This window comes from Nilaparvata lugens, chromosome X (assembly GCF_014356525.2).
Source record: "Nilaparvata lugens isolate BPH chromosome X, ASM1435652v1, whole genome shotgun sequence".
NCBI classification, from domain to species: Eukaryota; Metazoa; Arthropoda; class Insecta; order Hemiptera; family Delphacidae; genus Nilaparvata; species Nilaparvata lugens.
The window spans coordinates 69,363,138-69,380,550 of NC_052518.1; the positions used below are offsets into that span (position 1 = coordinate 69,363,138).

At 33.3% G+C, this 17,413-nt stretch overlaps 1 protein-coding gene across 1 annotated transcript in view; it reads left to right on the plus strand.

The window, feature by feature from the left end:
* LOC111054523 (F-BAR domain only protein 2) overlaps positions 1–17,413 on the plus strand; it is a 148,638-nt gene that overhangs the window by 38,138 nt on the left and 93,087 nt on the right. Inside the window, exons 12-14 of the mRNA XM_039442023.1 lie at positions 1,751–2,251; positions 4,165–4,181; positions 11,357–11,523. Of these exons, the coding sequence (XP_039297957.1) occupies positions 1,751–2,251; positions 4,165–4,181; positions 11,357–11,523 (685 nt within the window). The remainder of the gene's footprint in view (positions 1–1,750; positions 2,252–4,164; positions 4,182–11,356; positions 11,524–17,413) is intronic.

Below are 17,413 nucleotides of genomic sequence, written 5' to 3' on the forward strand. Positions count from 1 at the left end.
TATTTTGGCTATCATGATCACATATTAAACAGGGATTTTATTTAATTTGGTTATAGATATAATACTTCACTTAACTTTACTATACTTGACTTTAGTACTATTTTGGTTATCATGATTATATATTGAACAGGGATTTAATTTTATTTGGTTATTGATATAATACTTCACTTAATATTAGGCTAATGCATCCCAAAGAATTTCTTTATTTTGTTTTATTGGTGTTGTCATGAGGTTTGACATGCGTATGATCATTTTATTTATTTTCAATAATAATCAAAATTCAATTAGCTTATTACACTATGAACTATCTAGATGACCTGAAGCGTTCATTTTTAAGGGAGGATTAATTTTTAGTTCTAGACTTGATGAGACGATGGGGAAAAATTATGAATTAATAATGAAAAACGGTAGGGCGAGGAGGGCATATTTTGTTTAATCTTTCTTTTCTTGAAATGGAAAGGCACGAAACGGAATTGGAAAACTATAACAGTATATCTTGTGTAGAGTTGAATGACTTCAATTCTCTTAATGATTTCTTTATTGATGATAATTTGAAGATATTTCATTTAAACATAAGAAGTTATAACGAAAACTTTGATAACTTAGCAATTGGTTTAAATATAGTGAAACACAAAATGGACATCATAATATTGTCTGAAACTTGGCTTAACGAAGATGATGTAGGACAATTGTTGGATGGATACGATACTTTGCGTACGACATCAAAACGTACCAGGAATGACGGAGTACTTGTTTTCACAAGGAAAACATTATCAGCAGTGGGAACTAGTATTAATATAGGAGGAGTAAATGCATTAGAAATAGATTTTCATTACGACAACAAAAGTTATTGTTTACTTGCTGCCTTTAGAACACATGACTCAATCGTTTCTTGCTTCATAGATCATTTACGCGATTACTGCAATAAGACGACTAGAGATAAAACATATATAATAGCTGGGGATATAAATATAAATATTTTGAAACAGGACGAACAAACCGATTTATACTTGGAGGTCTTATGCGAGAACGGATTTGTTAATTGTATCGATAAGCCAACAAGAGTTCATAATATTAGTAGTACATTAATAGATCATATGTTTATAAAAAAAGACGACATTGACATGGTTCAGTCGGCAGTAGTTAGAGTACCAATAACTGATCATTACGCTTTGGCTCTCCAGGTGAGTTCTAAGAGTTCAAGAGGAAAAGATACCTCCTCTCCTAAATTTATTATAGATAACAACATATTTTTTTCTTTGCTTGAAAAAGAATCGTGGTATACGGTATTGAAAATGATGTGAATAGCGCAACTAATATTTTTTATCTAACCGTTAATAAGTTTATCGATAAGTCCAGGAAATGTGTTGTGTAAACTAATCCAAAATTCAAAAAAATCAAGCCGTGGATAACTGAAGGGCTGGTCAGGTCGGTTAGAGAAAGAGATAAATTGTACAAATTAGTTAAGAAACAACCATTTAATGTTGAGCTTGTGAATTACTTTAAGATCTATAGGAATAGATTAAGTTGCTTGTTAAAAAACACTAAGAATCAATACTATAGAGATAAATTGAATGAAGCTGGAAACGATCCAAAAAAGTTTTGGCGTGTGATTAATGAGATATCAGGTTGAGATAACAAGAAACCGAGTTTTTCATTAGAACATTTTTCTAAGGAGGTCGAAATTATACAATCACCATAACTTAAATCAAAAACTATTGCTGATAAATTCAATGACTATTTTTCGCAGGTGGGGCAAAACCTCGCAGAAAAGGTAAATTCTAGAGGTGATTATATTATTAATGATGAAGACTATTGTTCGAATACCGAATTCCTCTTCAAAGAGGTTACTGATAATGATATTTTGCGCACTGTTTTAGAACTGAGAGGAATGACTGCACCGGGTCATGATGGTATATCTACTAAAATTTTTAAACAACATATAAAATTATTCGTAAAGCCTCTAAAGTACATATACAACATGAGTATCTCACAAGGCATCTTTCCAGATACTTTTAAGATAGCCAAACATTTTCCACTGTTCAAAAATGGAGATAAGTCTGAAAAGAGTAACTATAGACCGATTTCTTTGTTAAGTGTTTTTTCTAAAGTTTTGGAAAAAATAGTTAAACATCAATTGAGTGATTACATTGAAACCAACAACATTCTAACTAGCAAACAGTTCGGTTTCAGGAAAAAAAATTCTGATGCTCTTTTCAGCCTGACGCAAGAGATTGATCAGGCTTCAAGTGTTAATCTGGAAAGTTAAGTAATATCATTTCTCGATTTGGCAAAGGCCTTCGATACCCTTGACCGACAAAAACTGCTGAAAAAACTTGATTTTATTGGAATTCGTGATATTTCATATCAATGGTTAAAAAGTTATCTTTCTGATAGAAAACAAATTGTTCAAATATCAGGAGTAGATAGTAAACCAAATGTAATAGAGTATGGTGTGGTCCAAGGAAGTACTTTGGGTCCCTTACTGTTTTTAATCTATGTTAATAATGTGTCAAAAGTTCCAATAAAGGGAAATCTATTTTTATTTGCTGACGACACAGCAATACATGTGACTGGTAAAAATAAACAAGAACTGTACCAAAACGCTACATCAGATCTTCATCTCTTGAAGAAATGGTTTGATAATAACATATTGACTTTAAATATTGAGGAATCTAAATTCATTGAATTTTTTCCAGAAGAAGGGAAGAAGACAGAATTCAAAACATCTTAATTATTAAAAAATATTATTTCTAAACTTGACAAAAAGTTCCTTTCCCAAGGGTTTTGTGAAAATGTCAGCAATCTGATCTGAGGATTTTAAATACTCAACTTGAATAACACCTTCAGAAATTTTCTCTCTTACAAAATGATACCTTATATCTACATGTTTCATTTTTTTATGATGCTCAGGATTATGAGCTATTTTGATAGCAGACTGATTGTCTTCAAACAACAAAATACAAGTTTTCTTATTTTCAACAACACAAAAATCAATTAAAATTCCTTTTATCCAACAAGCCTCGCTTGCAGCTTGGCTCAAAGCAACATACTCAGCTTCTGTGCTAGATAATGAAACACTCTGTTGCTTCTTGGTACACCAAGAAATAGTATTACCAAAAACCTTGAAGCAATAACCTGAGGTTGATCTTCTCTCTAAATCACCACCCCAGTTTGCATCTACATAGCCTACAATCATATCATCATTCAATTCTCTCTTATATACTAGCTCTAAATCTAAAGTACATTTTACATATCTCAATACACGTTTTAAATTTTTATACAACATTTCACTGGCACAACTTTGGAATCGACTCAAGAAAGATACAGTACAACACAAATCAGGTCTAGATCCTACAACAGCATACATAAGACAACCAATTAGTCTACGACATTTCTTTTCTATTTCTACAGACTCTGACTTATCTCTAGTCAATAATTCAAAGTTGAAATTTTTATCCATGGGAGTGTCCATTGGCTTACAATCCTGCATGTTGAACTTTTCCAATACATGTTTGAGATACTCCTTCTGACTAATAACAGTTACCCCCTTCTCAATATCTTGTTTGACATTAATTCCCAAGAAATTAGAAACTAAGCCCAAGTCTTTCATCTTGAAATTTTCTTGTAAGACTGATTTCAATCTTGAAACATCATTCTCATCTGAACCAAAAATAAGTATGTCATCTACATACAATAATAGAAATACCTTTTTACCCTCCACAATTTTAGAATACAAGCAATAATCATTTTTAGACCTAGTAAAATTGTTCATTTTCATTACAGAATCAAATTTAGAATTCCAATCTTTTGGAGATTTCTTCAGACCATAAATTGACTTCTTAAGTTTACAAACCTTATTCCTAAATCCTTCTACTCCCTCTGGTAATGACATATAAACGTCTTCTTTGATATCACCATTAAGGAAAGCATTTTTTACATCCATCTGATATACAGGAAACCCTAATTTATTTGCAACACTCATGAAAATCCGAAAAGTTGGCAATTTGGCCACAGGGGCATAAATGTCATTTAAATCTATGCTATCCTTTTGTTGAAACCCCCTAGCAACTAATCTAGCCTTGTACTGAATGTTACCCTTCTCATCATTTTTAATTTTAAATACCCATTTGCTATCAATAATTTCTTTGTTTTCTGGTACAGTATCTACCTCTGTCCAAGTATTATTCTCTTTCAAAGCATTTAGTTCAGTTTTTACTGCCTCCAACCACTTTACAGAATTGTTTGATTTCATAGCTTCAGAAAATGTAAGAGGCTCATCTACTTGTAGACTAAGATAACTGGTTTCATAGTCTTTCAACCACACTGGTTTTTTAATCACTCTTTTCTCTCTCCCTCTTATTTCATTACTTTCATCCATCATTTCTTCTCCACTTTCTTCATTTACTTCTACTTCATTGATTCCATCTTCAATATCATTTGTTTCAATCTCAATACCCTCAGCTTCACTTGTATCAGTTTCTTCTACTTCATTATTTTCAATTTCTTCAACTTCATTTATTTCAGTTTCTTGTACTCCATCATTTTCAATTTCTTCAAATACATTGTTTGGATCATTACTTTTTGCGATTCCCTCAATGTCAAAGCCTTGATTTATCTTGAATACTTTGGGGTCAGAATACTTTTCACCTTGGTTAGATTGCTCAACATTTGAAAAAATTACATCCCTAGAAACAATTATTTTCCTCTTATCAGCATCCCACAACCGATAACCATTTTGCAAATATCCTACAAACGTTAGCTTTTTGGTTCTACTGTCAAGTTTCTTAAGGTTACCTGCAACATGACTGTATGCTATACTTCCAAAAATCTGTAGTCTTGATAGATCTGGTTTTTTACCGTACCACTTTTCAGCTGGAGTACAATCAAGAGTACATGTTGGGCTTCTATTAACAATATAAGCTGCTGTCCTTACAGCCTCACCCCACATTTCCTTTTTCAATCCTGAATCAAACAAAAGTGCCCTAACCTTTTCTAGCAATGTCCTATTGATTCTTTCTGCCTTTCCATTTAATTCTGGAGTGTATGGAATGGTGAAATCCATGAAAATCCCTCTATTTTGACACCAATCCTTGATTTTATTACTAGAATATTCCCCACCATTATCACACCGAAATTTTGAAATTTTAGAATGCCATTTTGCCTCTACTTCAGCTACAAATTGTTTCATTATATCAAATACCTCACTTTTATTTTGAATAAGAAATACCATGACAAAATGTGTGAAATCATCTAGAAAAGTAACCATGTATCTTTTATTGTCCCAACTTACCGGGGTAATAGGCCCACAAACATCAGTATGTACTATTTCAAGGGGTCTTGTTGCCCTTTCCCTGACTGTTTTAAAAGGTTGCCTTGTTTGGCGAGCAGACAAGCATATTTCACATGGGTTTTTGGAAAAGTCATTAATTTTAGTTTTAATATTCATTCCCTCACTAAGATTTATGAGCTTTTTCATGTTATCTACACCAAGGTGGCCTAGCTTCCTATGCCATAATTCTACTTCATTAGACTCATTAGACTTGGGTGAAATAGTGCTAGTCATTACATGATGGACTGAATTTGAATTATGCATTTTCAAGTCAACTTCAAACAAACCATTCGAATTTTTTATGCCTTCCATAATGACTTCATTGTCTTTCAACACCTCAACCCTATTTCCACTAAATAAGACCTTACCATCGTTCTCAGTGATAGCACTTACAGATAACAAATTTTTAGAAAGTTCTGGAACATATAAAACATTATTTAAGTTGCATTTGTCTGATTTGATGTTTCCTACCTCAAGAGCAAACATTGATTCATTTTCCTTGGCTACTCCTACTTTACAACTAATTGGAATGGAACTATCAAATAGTGATTTAGATTTTACCATATGTGAAGTAGACCCTGAGTCAATTACGAAAGTGTCATAGTATTTTACATTAGAATTAGTAGTTAAAAAGGATACTTGGTTCTTCTTCTTATCATTCTGTTTTTTACGAAAGTAACAGTCTTTGTCTTCATGATTATTCTTCTTGCAAATACTACAGAATAGACCACTTTTCTGTTTCATTTTATTTCTGCATTCACGGGAAATATGTCCATAATTTTTGCATCTGTAGCACTGGATTTCCGATGTTTTGAATACCACTGGTTGCACAGAATCACCTTTATCAGTAGATAGTCTGCGTTCTTCATTCACCAACCGGGAGGTTAGGTTTGTGAGATTTCTGTCACAAATTGCGGTTGCTTCCCACGAAGTTTGAAAGTGGGTGTATTTCCTGGGCAGGGAGCTGAATATTTTGCCAATAACCATCTCGTCATCGATTTCGTGTCCAACAGATTTCAATTTATGGGTCAAATTTTCCAGACGGCTGATGAAACTAGCAATGTCTTCATTAGCCTCTAGTGTAAAATTGAAAAAGTCCTGCATTAGAGAAAATTTCTGTTGTTTTTCATCACGTTCGTAGATTTGACACAGTTTTTTAAACATTTCACATGAAGTTTCACAGTTCAAAATGTGATTCAAAGGTTTTGAGTCAATTGTAGTTATTATTATTTTCTTGGCTTTAGCGTCCTTCAAATTGAAAATAGAAAGTTCTTTTTCTTTACTAGGGTCGTTTGGTTTTAATTCTTTTCCATTAACAATATCACTAAGTCCTTGAGAGTCGAACAAAATTTTAATTTTAAATTTCCACATTTGAAAGTCTTCATCGTTGGATAGCTTTCCAACCATACCCAAGTCCGAATCACTGGAACCAGCCATTTTTACTTTGAACTCGATTGCCTTACCTGATTTTACTTTTGGGTATTTTACTTTTACTTTTAATGTTTTTACTAGAGTTGATCACTTTCTCTTACTGGACAAAATCGGTTTTGGGACGCCTGAGTTACAACAGCCATGAATCATGGAAACGCTTAAAAAATGGTAAAAAAAAACTACTGCAAACCTCGCCGCTAAACTAACTGACCGATACAGGATTATGAACGGGTCTTTGTGAATTTTTCATTGGCGTATTCTTTGGATGAATTCTTTATACACTTGAATTCTTGCAAGTGTAAACCAGTAACCTATCTCAAATCTCTCCATTTCAATCCCAATTTAAATTTTACTTCCATTTGAATGAAATGTGTAATTTGCTTCAAACATATCCTTAGGCTCCAAAACCTTACCTTTCTATCAAGAAAGAATAATCATTATTCTCCATTCAAATAAAATAGTAGTTACCATTACAAACTCATTCTAAAACCTAACCTTTTCAATAAATTTTTACCAACTTTTCCTTAGTAGTCTACATCTCTAAGCTTTCTTGAATCGGTAATGTTTTCCAGATCCTGTGGAAGTGATCTTTGGTTCTATGTACTGTGAGGATTTTTCAAACAAAGTTTTTCTATGTGCAGCAACTGATGGTGATGATGAGTTGCGAGTATTATACCTGTGGAAATTATTATTGCGAGCGAAATTGGCTTTGTCTTTGCGATACATGTACATATGTCTAGAATGTATATATCTCTACACATAATTGCGTATGTACATATCTCTAGAATGATATAAAGAATTAATATTATTATATTATATATACAGAGTGATTCTTAATTATGGTAAAATAATTCAATACGTGATAGTAGAGGTAAAAATAAGAAAAAAAGTTCCTATAAACATGTATCCATAAACGCTTCATTAGCGAGCTATACAGGGTGAAAGATTTCGCCCGGGATTCAGTTCCTCTGGTGAAATACACCGATGCTGAATTGTTTGGGGATAAGTTTTTGAACAACGTATGGTGGATTCATATGGAAAAATATCTGATAAATTGAATAAAACTAGTCTGGAAGCTGTAGTGTGAGTAGTTTTTGAGAAAAAAGTTACAATATGCAAAATATCCAAGTATAAAAACACAGACTTCTACGTTTCATGCCCAATAACTTTCTTTAATGACCAGTAAACAAATAATTTTTCGCAATACAAATTGTAGAGAATTTAATTCTGAAAAGAATTATGTAAGCTGTGTAAACTAAATTTAAATAAAAGTTAAATAAAATGTATTCTTGTGTAGTACATTACACCAAAAATTTGCTTTTTTATGAGGAGAGAACTAATAACTCATAGGTTGTAGCTGATTGCAAATAAAACATGGATTTAAATAACAGCTATTCCAAGACAGCTGATTTATTTTGTTTTAAATAAGAAAATATTTAAAAGAAATTATCAGCTGAAAATTATTTTCAGAAATATTTTAGCTCACTGAACAAAACAACAAACTGTAAGTTAGGCCTACTGTAACCGCGCTGTGTTTTTTGTTTAATCTATTAACCAGTTATTTGTAACCATTTCACTTTGCTTCTTTGTGTTAAGTGTTAACTTTTTAAAAAATGGCAGGTAATATCTTTCTAGTGGAGTGGATTGGCGAATGAAAGGATTCATTCATTTAGGAATGAACATGGAGGAGTAGACTCCATGCATGATTAGTAGACTGAAGCCTACCTTTCAAGTGCATTTCTTCTCTGCTGGGCAGTAAAATAATTCAATTTGTTCTTATTTGAGTTTGAACACATTGGCCGGTGTTAATACTCCCATAAGAACCAATTTTGTAATCTGTTCCTGCTGAGCGGATTAGAAATTCATTCGAAAGTGAGGCTCTAGTGGTACAGTTGATTCTTCTGTCCGGCTGAATATTTCATTCTGTGAATCATTTTATCATGATGCTATTCATTTGGAAATGTAAAAAATAGTTGTGAAATGGCTACTTTGTAAAGTTTATTGAATAATCTGATATCGCTATCCAATTAAAGGTTATTTATAAACTTCATAAAGTAACCATTCTACAACTATTTTATTACATTTCTAGAGTAATCTGATTATAAGAAATAAATAACGGAAATAACATCTGGATGGAAACATATGATATTAGAATAGGTTCGCTATCCTACACTTTTCCTCCTTCAATAATTAAGGACCAACAGAGATTAAACACTATTTTTGTCAACAGCTCTTTTACGTTTCCTCATCTGGTCCGCATGTTTCCTTTTCAACATTGTGCTCTGCAGAGAACTTCATCAAAATATCGACCATCCTCTTTTACAACTCTTCCAGCTGACCAACCCCTACTATTCTCTCATTCTTTATCCATAAAAAGAATATATCGCTGATTCTGCGAGGCCGTTTGACTGTGGGTATCTAGGCCTGCTAGTGATTATATCAAAGACCATATTTTTAGAAATAAATCTTCTAGCTCTTCAAAACTTCAAGCCTTCTCTCCAGCATGTCTTGTCTGTTCGTTCCATAGTTTAAACTTCATTTTCCTTCGTATATTGGGTTTCAAATTGTCGAATATCGTAGGTACTCTCCGACCTAAGAATATTCCAGCCGGCGTTTCTCCTGTTGTTTTTGAGGTGAATCTTTTGTGTATTCTTAGAGATCTAGCCTTTGTGTCTGCAGTGATCGCACTTATGTGATTCATTGAGCTGAGAGACAGAGTCATAATCACTCCAAGGTCCTTAAAACTGCATACTCTTTTTAAAGGAATGCCTCTCAAGAAGTACTGGAAATTGTTGCTTACTGTTTCTTGGTCTGCTGTTTTGGGTGCCTCTCAATCTCCTTCCCATCAGCAACTCGGCCGGCAAATAACCATTTTCAAAAAGAGCTGCTCTGTATGAAAGAAGACTGGTATTACATTCTGTCCTTACATTCTGTTAGAATATTTTTGCTGTCCTAACTGCTGATTCTGCGAGGCCGTTTGACTGTGGGTATCTAGGCCTGCTAGTTGAAAAAAAAATGTCAAAAAAAATTTAAAATATTAATTTAATTTTAATTTAAAATATTAAAAAAAAAGTTCATCTCCTCACTGCAAAGCTTTGTTCCATTATCGCATTGGAGGCAATGAGGAACTCTAAACCGACAAAATAATTTGTAGCAAGCAATCATTGTAGTTGATTTGCTAAGTTATTGAATGTAACTGCCTTAAAATTTCATATAACTTTTCTCGTCATTATTAACTTCTTTAAATTTCTGACATCATGTACACCAGCTAGAAAGGAAGACGCAATTGCAACATAAACTCGCCATTTAATGCCATCACTCTCATTTACATAAACATCTTCTTCATGATCTCGTTTTCATGACAACTGCCACAGCTGTCATCAGTCATCATAACACAAGGTTTTTATCATCCTCTCTACAAGTCCGTTACTTTTTGGATGATAAGGACTTGTCTTGATATGGTAAATATATCAAAGAAACTTCAATCTCTTGAGATACAAAATGTGATATTATAACGTCAGAACTCATGCTTTTTGAAACCATAAATCTTCCAAACTACAACAATAAATCATCTTTCACCACAAGTCCGTCCTTCCTTTGCTTATAGGGTCTTGGAAGCTCTGGAACTTTCGTAGGCCATTCATTTCTTGAAGCATCCAATGTTTTCACTAGTTTGAGTTCTTCATTCATCAGTGTTCGTTCTCTTAAATGTTCAAATGACATGATAGTTTTTATCTTATCTTCATTTATAAATTTGTTGAAAATTTCTTCTAGTTGATCTTCTTCACTTGTAAGTCTAGACAAAGAATCTGCACAAACCTTATCCTCACCCTTCATATATTCTTCGCATTTGATTTCTCATTACTCTTTTATTTTATATTTCTCTGATTTTCCACCTTATTGCTACATCGGAAGGTATGAATTCTGATACCGACTGTAACTCTTACATAATAATTACCCATCATATCTAATACGATATTACCATATGCTACGTATCTAGCATTACACTTGTCTAGGCTGGGCGATCCAATCTTTTTCCACAGAGGCCTCCCTATCATTGAAGCATGTGCTCCAGAGTTAAAGTCCATGTTCACTTCAGCATCATTCAGGTTCAACTTTGTGCAAGCTTGTTGAATTTTCCCCTTTTTTGAATCACATCACATATTTTGAAATTATCAATTCTCATTTCTAAATTATCATCAGAAACCTCATTTACTTGTTTACGTTTCTAAGTCTACAAACTCATGAGAAATGTCCGACTTTTTCACAGTTAAAAAACTCTCGATTATAAGGAGAAGTTATAATTATGAAGAGTTTTTGAAGTTTTCAGTATCCAGTTATTCTGAATATTATAGTGTGAAACATGCATACAAGATAACGATGTATATGAGAATTTAACTGGTGTTTATGCTGCGAAAATTGTTTTATATTATGGTTTTATGATAAACCCATAAATATATAAGAGGTTATTATTAGAAAATAAGAGGTTATTCATTTCACATGGCAAATAAATTTGAATGATTGATAAATATTGACAGACTGTGTGATATGATTGAGCAGAGTGTTTAGAACGTTATGATTTTGTGTTTTTAGGAAGGTGAACAGTGACCTGGTGGATTTGAACTTGTTTCAAAGCGCAACCGGGTCAAGTGCTTCGACTCCAACCTCCAGTCATCCGTACGCGCCACTGCAGAGTCCAACCCTCATTAATCCGGCACCCCCACCCCCTGTTTCGGCTCCACCAACATCGTGCTATGCAGGTTAGACTTGGCAATATCGATGAAACGTCTTTCATTTGTCTCAACCAATTATTTATCCAGTTCAGGGTTCAAATAACATCGAATATTGAACTTTTATCGCATAAATAGATATCGATTCACATCGATAGTACTCTTACAATTTCGATGGTACTCTTAAGTTGGGGTCTCCTTTGTGCGTAAATGCCTTATGCCTTCGTCGAACACCACAGGGAGAGAATCTCAGATTGCCTAAATTTCAATTTGTCTTCATAACCTAAAAGATTATGTTCAATTATGTTTTAATTGGGCAAGTTGAGCTTATACTTTTTTATACTTTCAAATGTCAATATGTTGATATTATTAGTAACTAGCAGGTAACCCATGCTTCGCAAGGGTCTATTTTAAAACTTGACAAACTGAAAACTTGACGTAATGAAATCTAGAATAATTAAATAGACCTATAAGAATCCTCGGTTGATTAAGAGTTTATATGCAACATTTCAAGTAAATCAGTCCAGTAGTTCAGATGTGATGATGCGTCAAACATAATTTTCCCATCCTTTACACGTGTATAAGTTTTTGAGCCAGTTTTATACTATTATAAAGGAAATGAATGAGAATACATTTTGAAAGGTTTGAGATATCGATGTGCGGTTCTCACCATACCTTTTCTCTGGAAATCCTGTATCGGAATCATGTATCATATGCCTACCTTTCAATTAAAAAAACGAAGTTGGATTCAAAAGGGCGGAAAAAATTTGGGTGCGACGGAAAACCTGTTTTTATTATCATTCGAAAAGGATCCCCAATCATACCTATCTTCTAATTTCCCTTTTAAGAGAAATGTTCAACTGCTTCCATACAACAACTGGAAGCATGACAAATAATTGAAAACTTGACAAACTGAAAACTTGATGTAATCAAATCTTGAAGAATTTAAAATAGGTCTATAATCATCCTCGGTTAAGCAAGAATCTATATGCAAAATTTCAAGTTAATCAGTCCAGTAGTTCAGACGTGATGATGCGTCAAACATAATTTTCCTATACTTTACACGTGTATACGTGCATAATCCAGTTCTTCCCTTTATTATATTATAGAAGAGGATAGATGGATGGATGAGTATTGTTATTTTACTAAAAGATAGAATAAGTTGAATAGTTTCCCTTTCAGAGGAAGTTATGACAACCCGCAAGACTCATTTTTCATCTGAAGATACAGTATAACGAAATGTGCATAGGACCTTATTTTTTTGCTCAGCTTGCCAAAATACCCCTCATTCCAATATTAAAATTTTCGACTGACTGTACAATGAGTCAGTCATTCTATCAGGGCTCGAATAATTTTGAAATTTTATTTAAATAAAAATGGAAGGGGATAATTTCTTAATGTAAATATCAACACCTTTATTCAAAGACATATTAACCGCATGCGTCTTCATATTGCCGATACAGCATTGATGAAACTGTAGACGTTTATTTAGCACTTTGTCTCAAAAACTGTTCTAGCTGAAAAATTAATAATCCATGCCTCGTGTAGGCCTATACATTGCATCAGGAAAACGAAGTTTCAAAACTATCCCCCAGTTTCACGTACGTCGGTTAACGTTTAATCACGATAATATACTTTAATCGTGATTAGTGCTAACCGATGCATTTGGTTGCACAAAACAGAAATTTCAAGCGATAACGCCGATTAAACTAACCGGTGTGAAAAAATTTAAATTCTTATTTGTTGGCACCATTTTAACGGCGATTAGCTGAAATGAAGGAAATTTGGTTGTACAAAGGTAAAGATCGAAAAATAATGCCGGTTAGACTAATTAACGTAAAAAAATTTAACAGGCCATACACGGGGAATTAAATAAAACTAACGCCGATTATGTACATACTGATAGTTGTCTTCCAAAATTAGCTTTTGGTAAAAAAAACTACAGAATTCAAAGTATGAGCTAAATATATGAATGAATTTCATCCGTTAATAAAATAGAAAAGAGTATTTAGCTGATATTAGCATTCTAAATTAGATTCTGAGTTTTGAGGTCAATATAAGATATAAAATAAGTTATAGAATAATAATATAAAATATAGAATAATAATTCTATAACTGGTCCAAGGTTCAGAATAATAACATCTGTCGGTTTAACTACAGAGTTGCCGGATTGTGGAACCGTTAAAATCTTGGTTAGTTAACCGGAAAACTTAATCGGGATTAGAAACTAACCGATCTTTGTGGAACGGAAATGAATCCGTAAAACTAACACTGATTTGTTAATCGGCGTTAATGTCCATATTAAACAGACCTACGTGCAACTGGCCATTTTTTTCTAAACAGATGTTTTTGAGATAATTTCTTTGAAGCAGCTGTTTCACATTCACCATATTATTATACAGAGTTTGTGAAAATGAAAATATTTATTAATTATCAAAACAATACTATTATTATATTTATAATAAAAATATAATTATTATTAAAAATATTTATCAATCATCAAAACAATATTATTGAGGTTAAGTGGTATCAGGTAGAAAGCATTAATAGAACAGATGTTCCTTTTTTAATTTCGATCATATGATTTGGCTATTTTTTATGAAATCGTATGTACGATTAATGAAATTTGAACATTAATTCTGAAAAATCTATAAGGAAAATTGAAATTTGGGCTTTGAGGTGCACGAGATTGATATTTTTAGAATCTATGTGCAAAATTTGGAGTTCTAAATCATTCCCGTTTTTCCGTTATGCAATCCACAAGTTGACATGTTTTGATGCGAACAAACGAACACACGAACAAACACAACCCTACTCTCTCTTATATAGATGTTTAATTCTTTAATAATAAAGACATATAATAAAAAGTAATTTGATCAGCTGTTTTAGCACTTATTTGGACAATATGAATGTCAACAATGCTTGTCGTCGTCGACTGCGGAAATTTACGCACAAACGACAATGCACCTTAAGGTGATAACCCCTTCGTTATCACCTTAGTTATCACGATAACCCCTGTGCCTTCCCTTAAGTTTTTTCTCAATCGATCAAATTGGCCAGTTCACTGCCACTTTTTAGAGAATGGAACCTTCTGCCATTGCGATGTGTTCACTTGTTCAAGGTTTTAAGCATATTGTATAGTAGAAGTGGCCATTAACTGCATCGAACACATCAACTGCACACGCTGCGATGCTGCGATCAGCTGCAATTATAATAATAATAATTTGGAATATTGTGTTGGTACTTGGTATTGAGCATTTGGAACAATTATTCGATAATAATTATTTCATATTAATTGACATTGATGCAGTTTTCCTTATACTGTTATTATTCAAGTGATTTGGGTAATCACTTCGTAATAAATAGCATTTTTACGCTGGAGACACACGAGGTCTGTTGATGTTATCTGTTTAATGTTAATAAAACATTATAATTTTATCTATAATACAGTGATTATTGGAATAATTTGAAGAATTATTTCATGACAAGCTGGCCCGCCGAACTTCGTACCGCCAAATAGTTAATGCATCTCATGCCAAACTTCAGCTAGATGCACACCTGAGGAGGCGCGATGCGGCATCATGCATCCAGGTGCTTCTTGCTTATTGGTTTGAATGGAAGCACTCACACACAAATTTTCCCGTGCATAGGCTATTCTAAATTTAGAGCATTTAGAGTCCTACGACCCAAGTTTGGACGTCGTTTGTACCGCGGCATTATTAAGAATTAAAATTTTGTAAATCAGTAGAGAGAAAATTGAAAAACAGATCGATTAATAATAACTAAAATATGTAATAACTGTAACTATTATATGTAACTGTATGAGTAACTGGTTTTGGGGGATGTTAACTTCTGCTAACCAAATTATTTTTTTAGTAAAATTGTTTATGATAGATTCAATATTAATATAGACAAACAGACAAAAGAAAGTTATTTGAAAAAAAGGAACTTTACAATAATCTTATGTATTCATTTTCAATATAAAACAACAACAACAAATAATAAAAACAAACTCATGAATACAGTAAGGGCCGTTTGCACAGTACAGATGGCTAATCTGAAAGTTAATCAGTTAATCTGAAAGTTTAAACTTGAAACGGTTTTCTCAGTGCATTTACCAATCCAGTTTAAGTTAAACTAGTTTAGCGTTAAAATAGAATGTCATCGTTTATAATATCAGGAAGGCTGATTTTTACAGGAAATTTGTTATTTGTTTACAAACCATCAGTAAATTGAGGTTATGTAGCTACTATTTCCTTGTTCAAAATTCACACTCACAGAGCCTTAATCTGTACAGTAATATAAGTGAGAAGCAATCAAAACATGATGAATGCTATATTACTATTGGATACAAACTTATATTTAGTAGGCACCAAAAAATATATCTTGAAATGTTTTTAAAAAAGCGATTTTGTTACGCTTAAATCTACTACGGTCTTCCTCGTTTATTAGAAATCTCTTGAAAGCAAAATATCTCAGTTATGTGTTATTAAAAATGTTCCCCAATCAAATACCCCTGTTGAAAATTGTCTTATTTTCTATCAAGTGGTTTATTTAATCAAGTACTGGATTGGCAGTTGCTTTACTCAAGCAAAACCGTTAAGAAAATTTTCTATTATCCCAGAAATTTAAATCATTCGTTTTTGCCCAATTTTTCTCAGTTTTAAAATTTCTTTGCAGTCATCTTTATCAATCGCATTAAAAACTTCTATCAATTGACTTGCTCACTATTTTTATATGGTGATTCATCGATGAGAATGACAATAAATGCCATGCTTGAAGAATTAAAAACAACCGTCGAAATAGTTATTTGTGCATCTAGGGACTAAAGTGCAACTTTTTCTCCCTGAGGGAAACTGTTGTCGCCCGATGGCGTAGCCGAGGGCGACAATTTCCCTGAGGGAGAATAAGTACTTTAGTCCCGTGATGCACACAACATTTTTCCTCCACCTACACCAATACCTATAACAATGAATAATTTTACTACATCTTCACGCTTTCACACTATTTTTTTAAAAACAAAATTTAGCTCACCTCTGATAATAATTTGTTGATAGTTGCTAGTTGATAGTTGATAGTTTATAGTTTCCTTATGAGTCACAAAATTCCATGTCGCGTATTAACTATTATATATAGATAGTTTATAGTTTATAGTATAGATGATGATTGTTGATAGAGATGATTGTTGATAGTGTAAAAGCCTACTTCTGATAGTAATTGTTTATTGTTATTGTGCACCCATCACAATTTTGAAAGACCGTGTTCGGGGTTGATAGAACAGAACTGGATTGAAACTGGTGCGTTGCAGCCACTGGCATAGGCCTAGTTGAAGTGTGATCAACATCGCTGGAACTGGATTGAAGCTGGTGTGTTGTGGCCACTGGCATAGGCCTAGTTGAAGTTTCATCAACATCGCTGGAACTGGATTGAAACTGGTGTGTTGTGGCCACTGGCATAGGCCTAGTTGAAGTTTCATCAACATCGCTGGAACTGGATTGAAACTGGTGCGTAGCAGCCACTGGCATAGGCCTAGTTGAAGTTTCATCAACATCGCTGGAACTGGATTGAAGCTGGTGTGTTGTGGCCACTGGCATAGGCCCAGATGAAGTGTGATTTAAATCAATGTTGCTTGTTGTTTGGTTCAAAATCCTGTTTGCTGTTTGTATTTTATTTCCAATTGATTCTTCAATATAGCCTTCGGCGACAGTAGTACTCTTCCATCCGCCATGTCTTTTAAGCTGGGTCATTGTTCCTCCAGCATTAACCAGCAAAGTAGCTGAAGTCCGCCTTAGAGCGTGTCCAGTATACAAGTTAGGATTGGGAAGTTGTAAGTATTGTGCAATACTCATGGGTATTTTTCCCAGGGAATTTTTCCCCATGGCTTGATTGTAGCATCTCCCATTTTTAAAACTTAAAAATA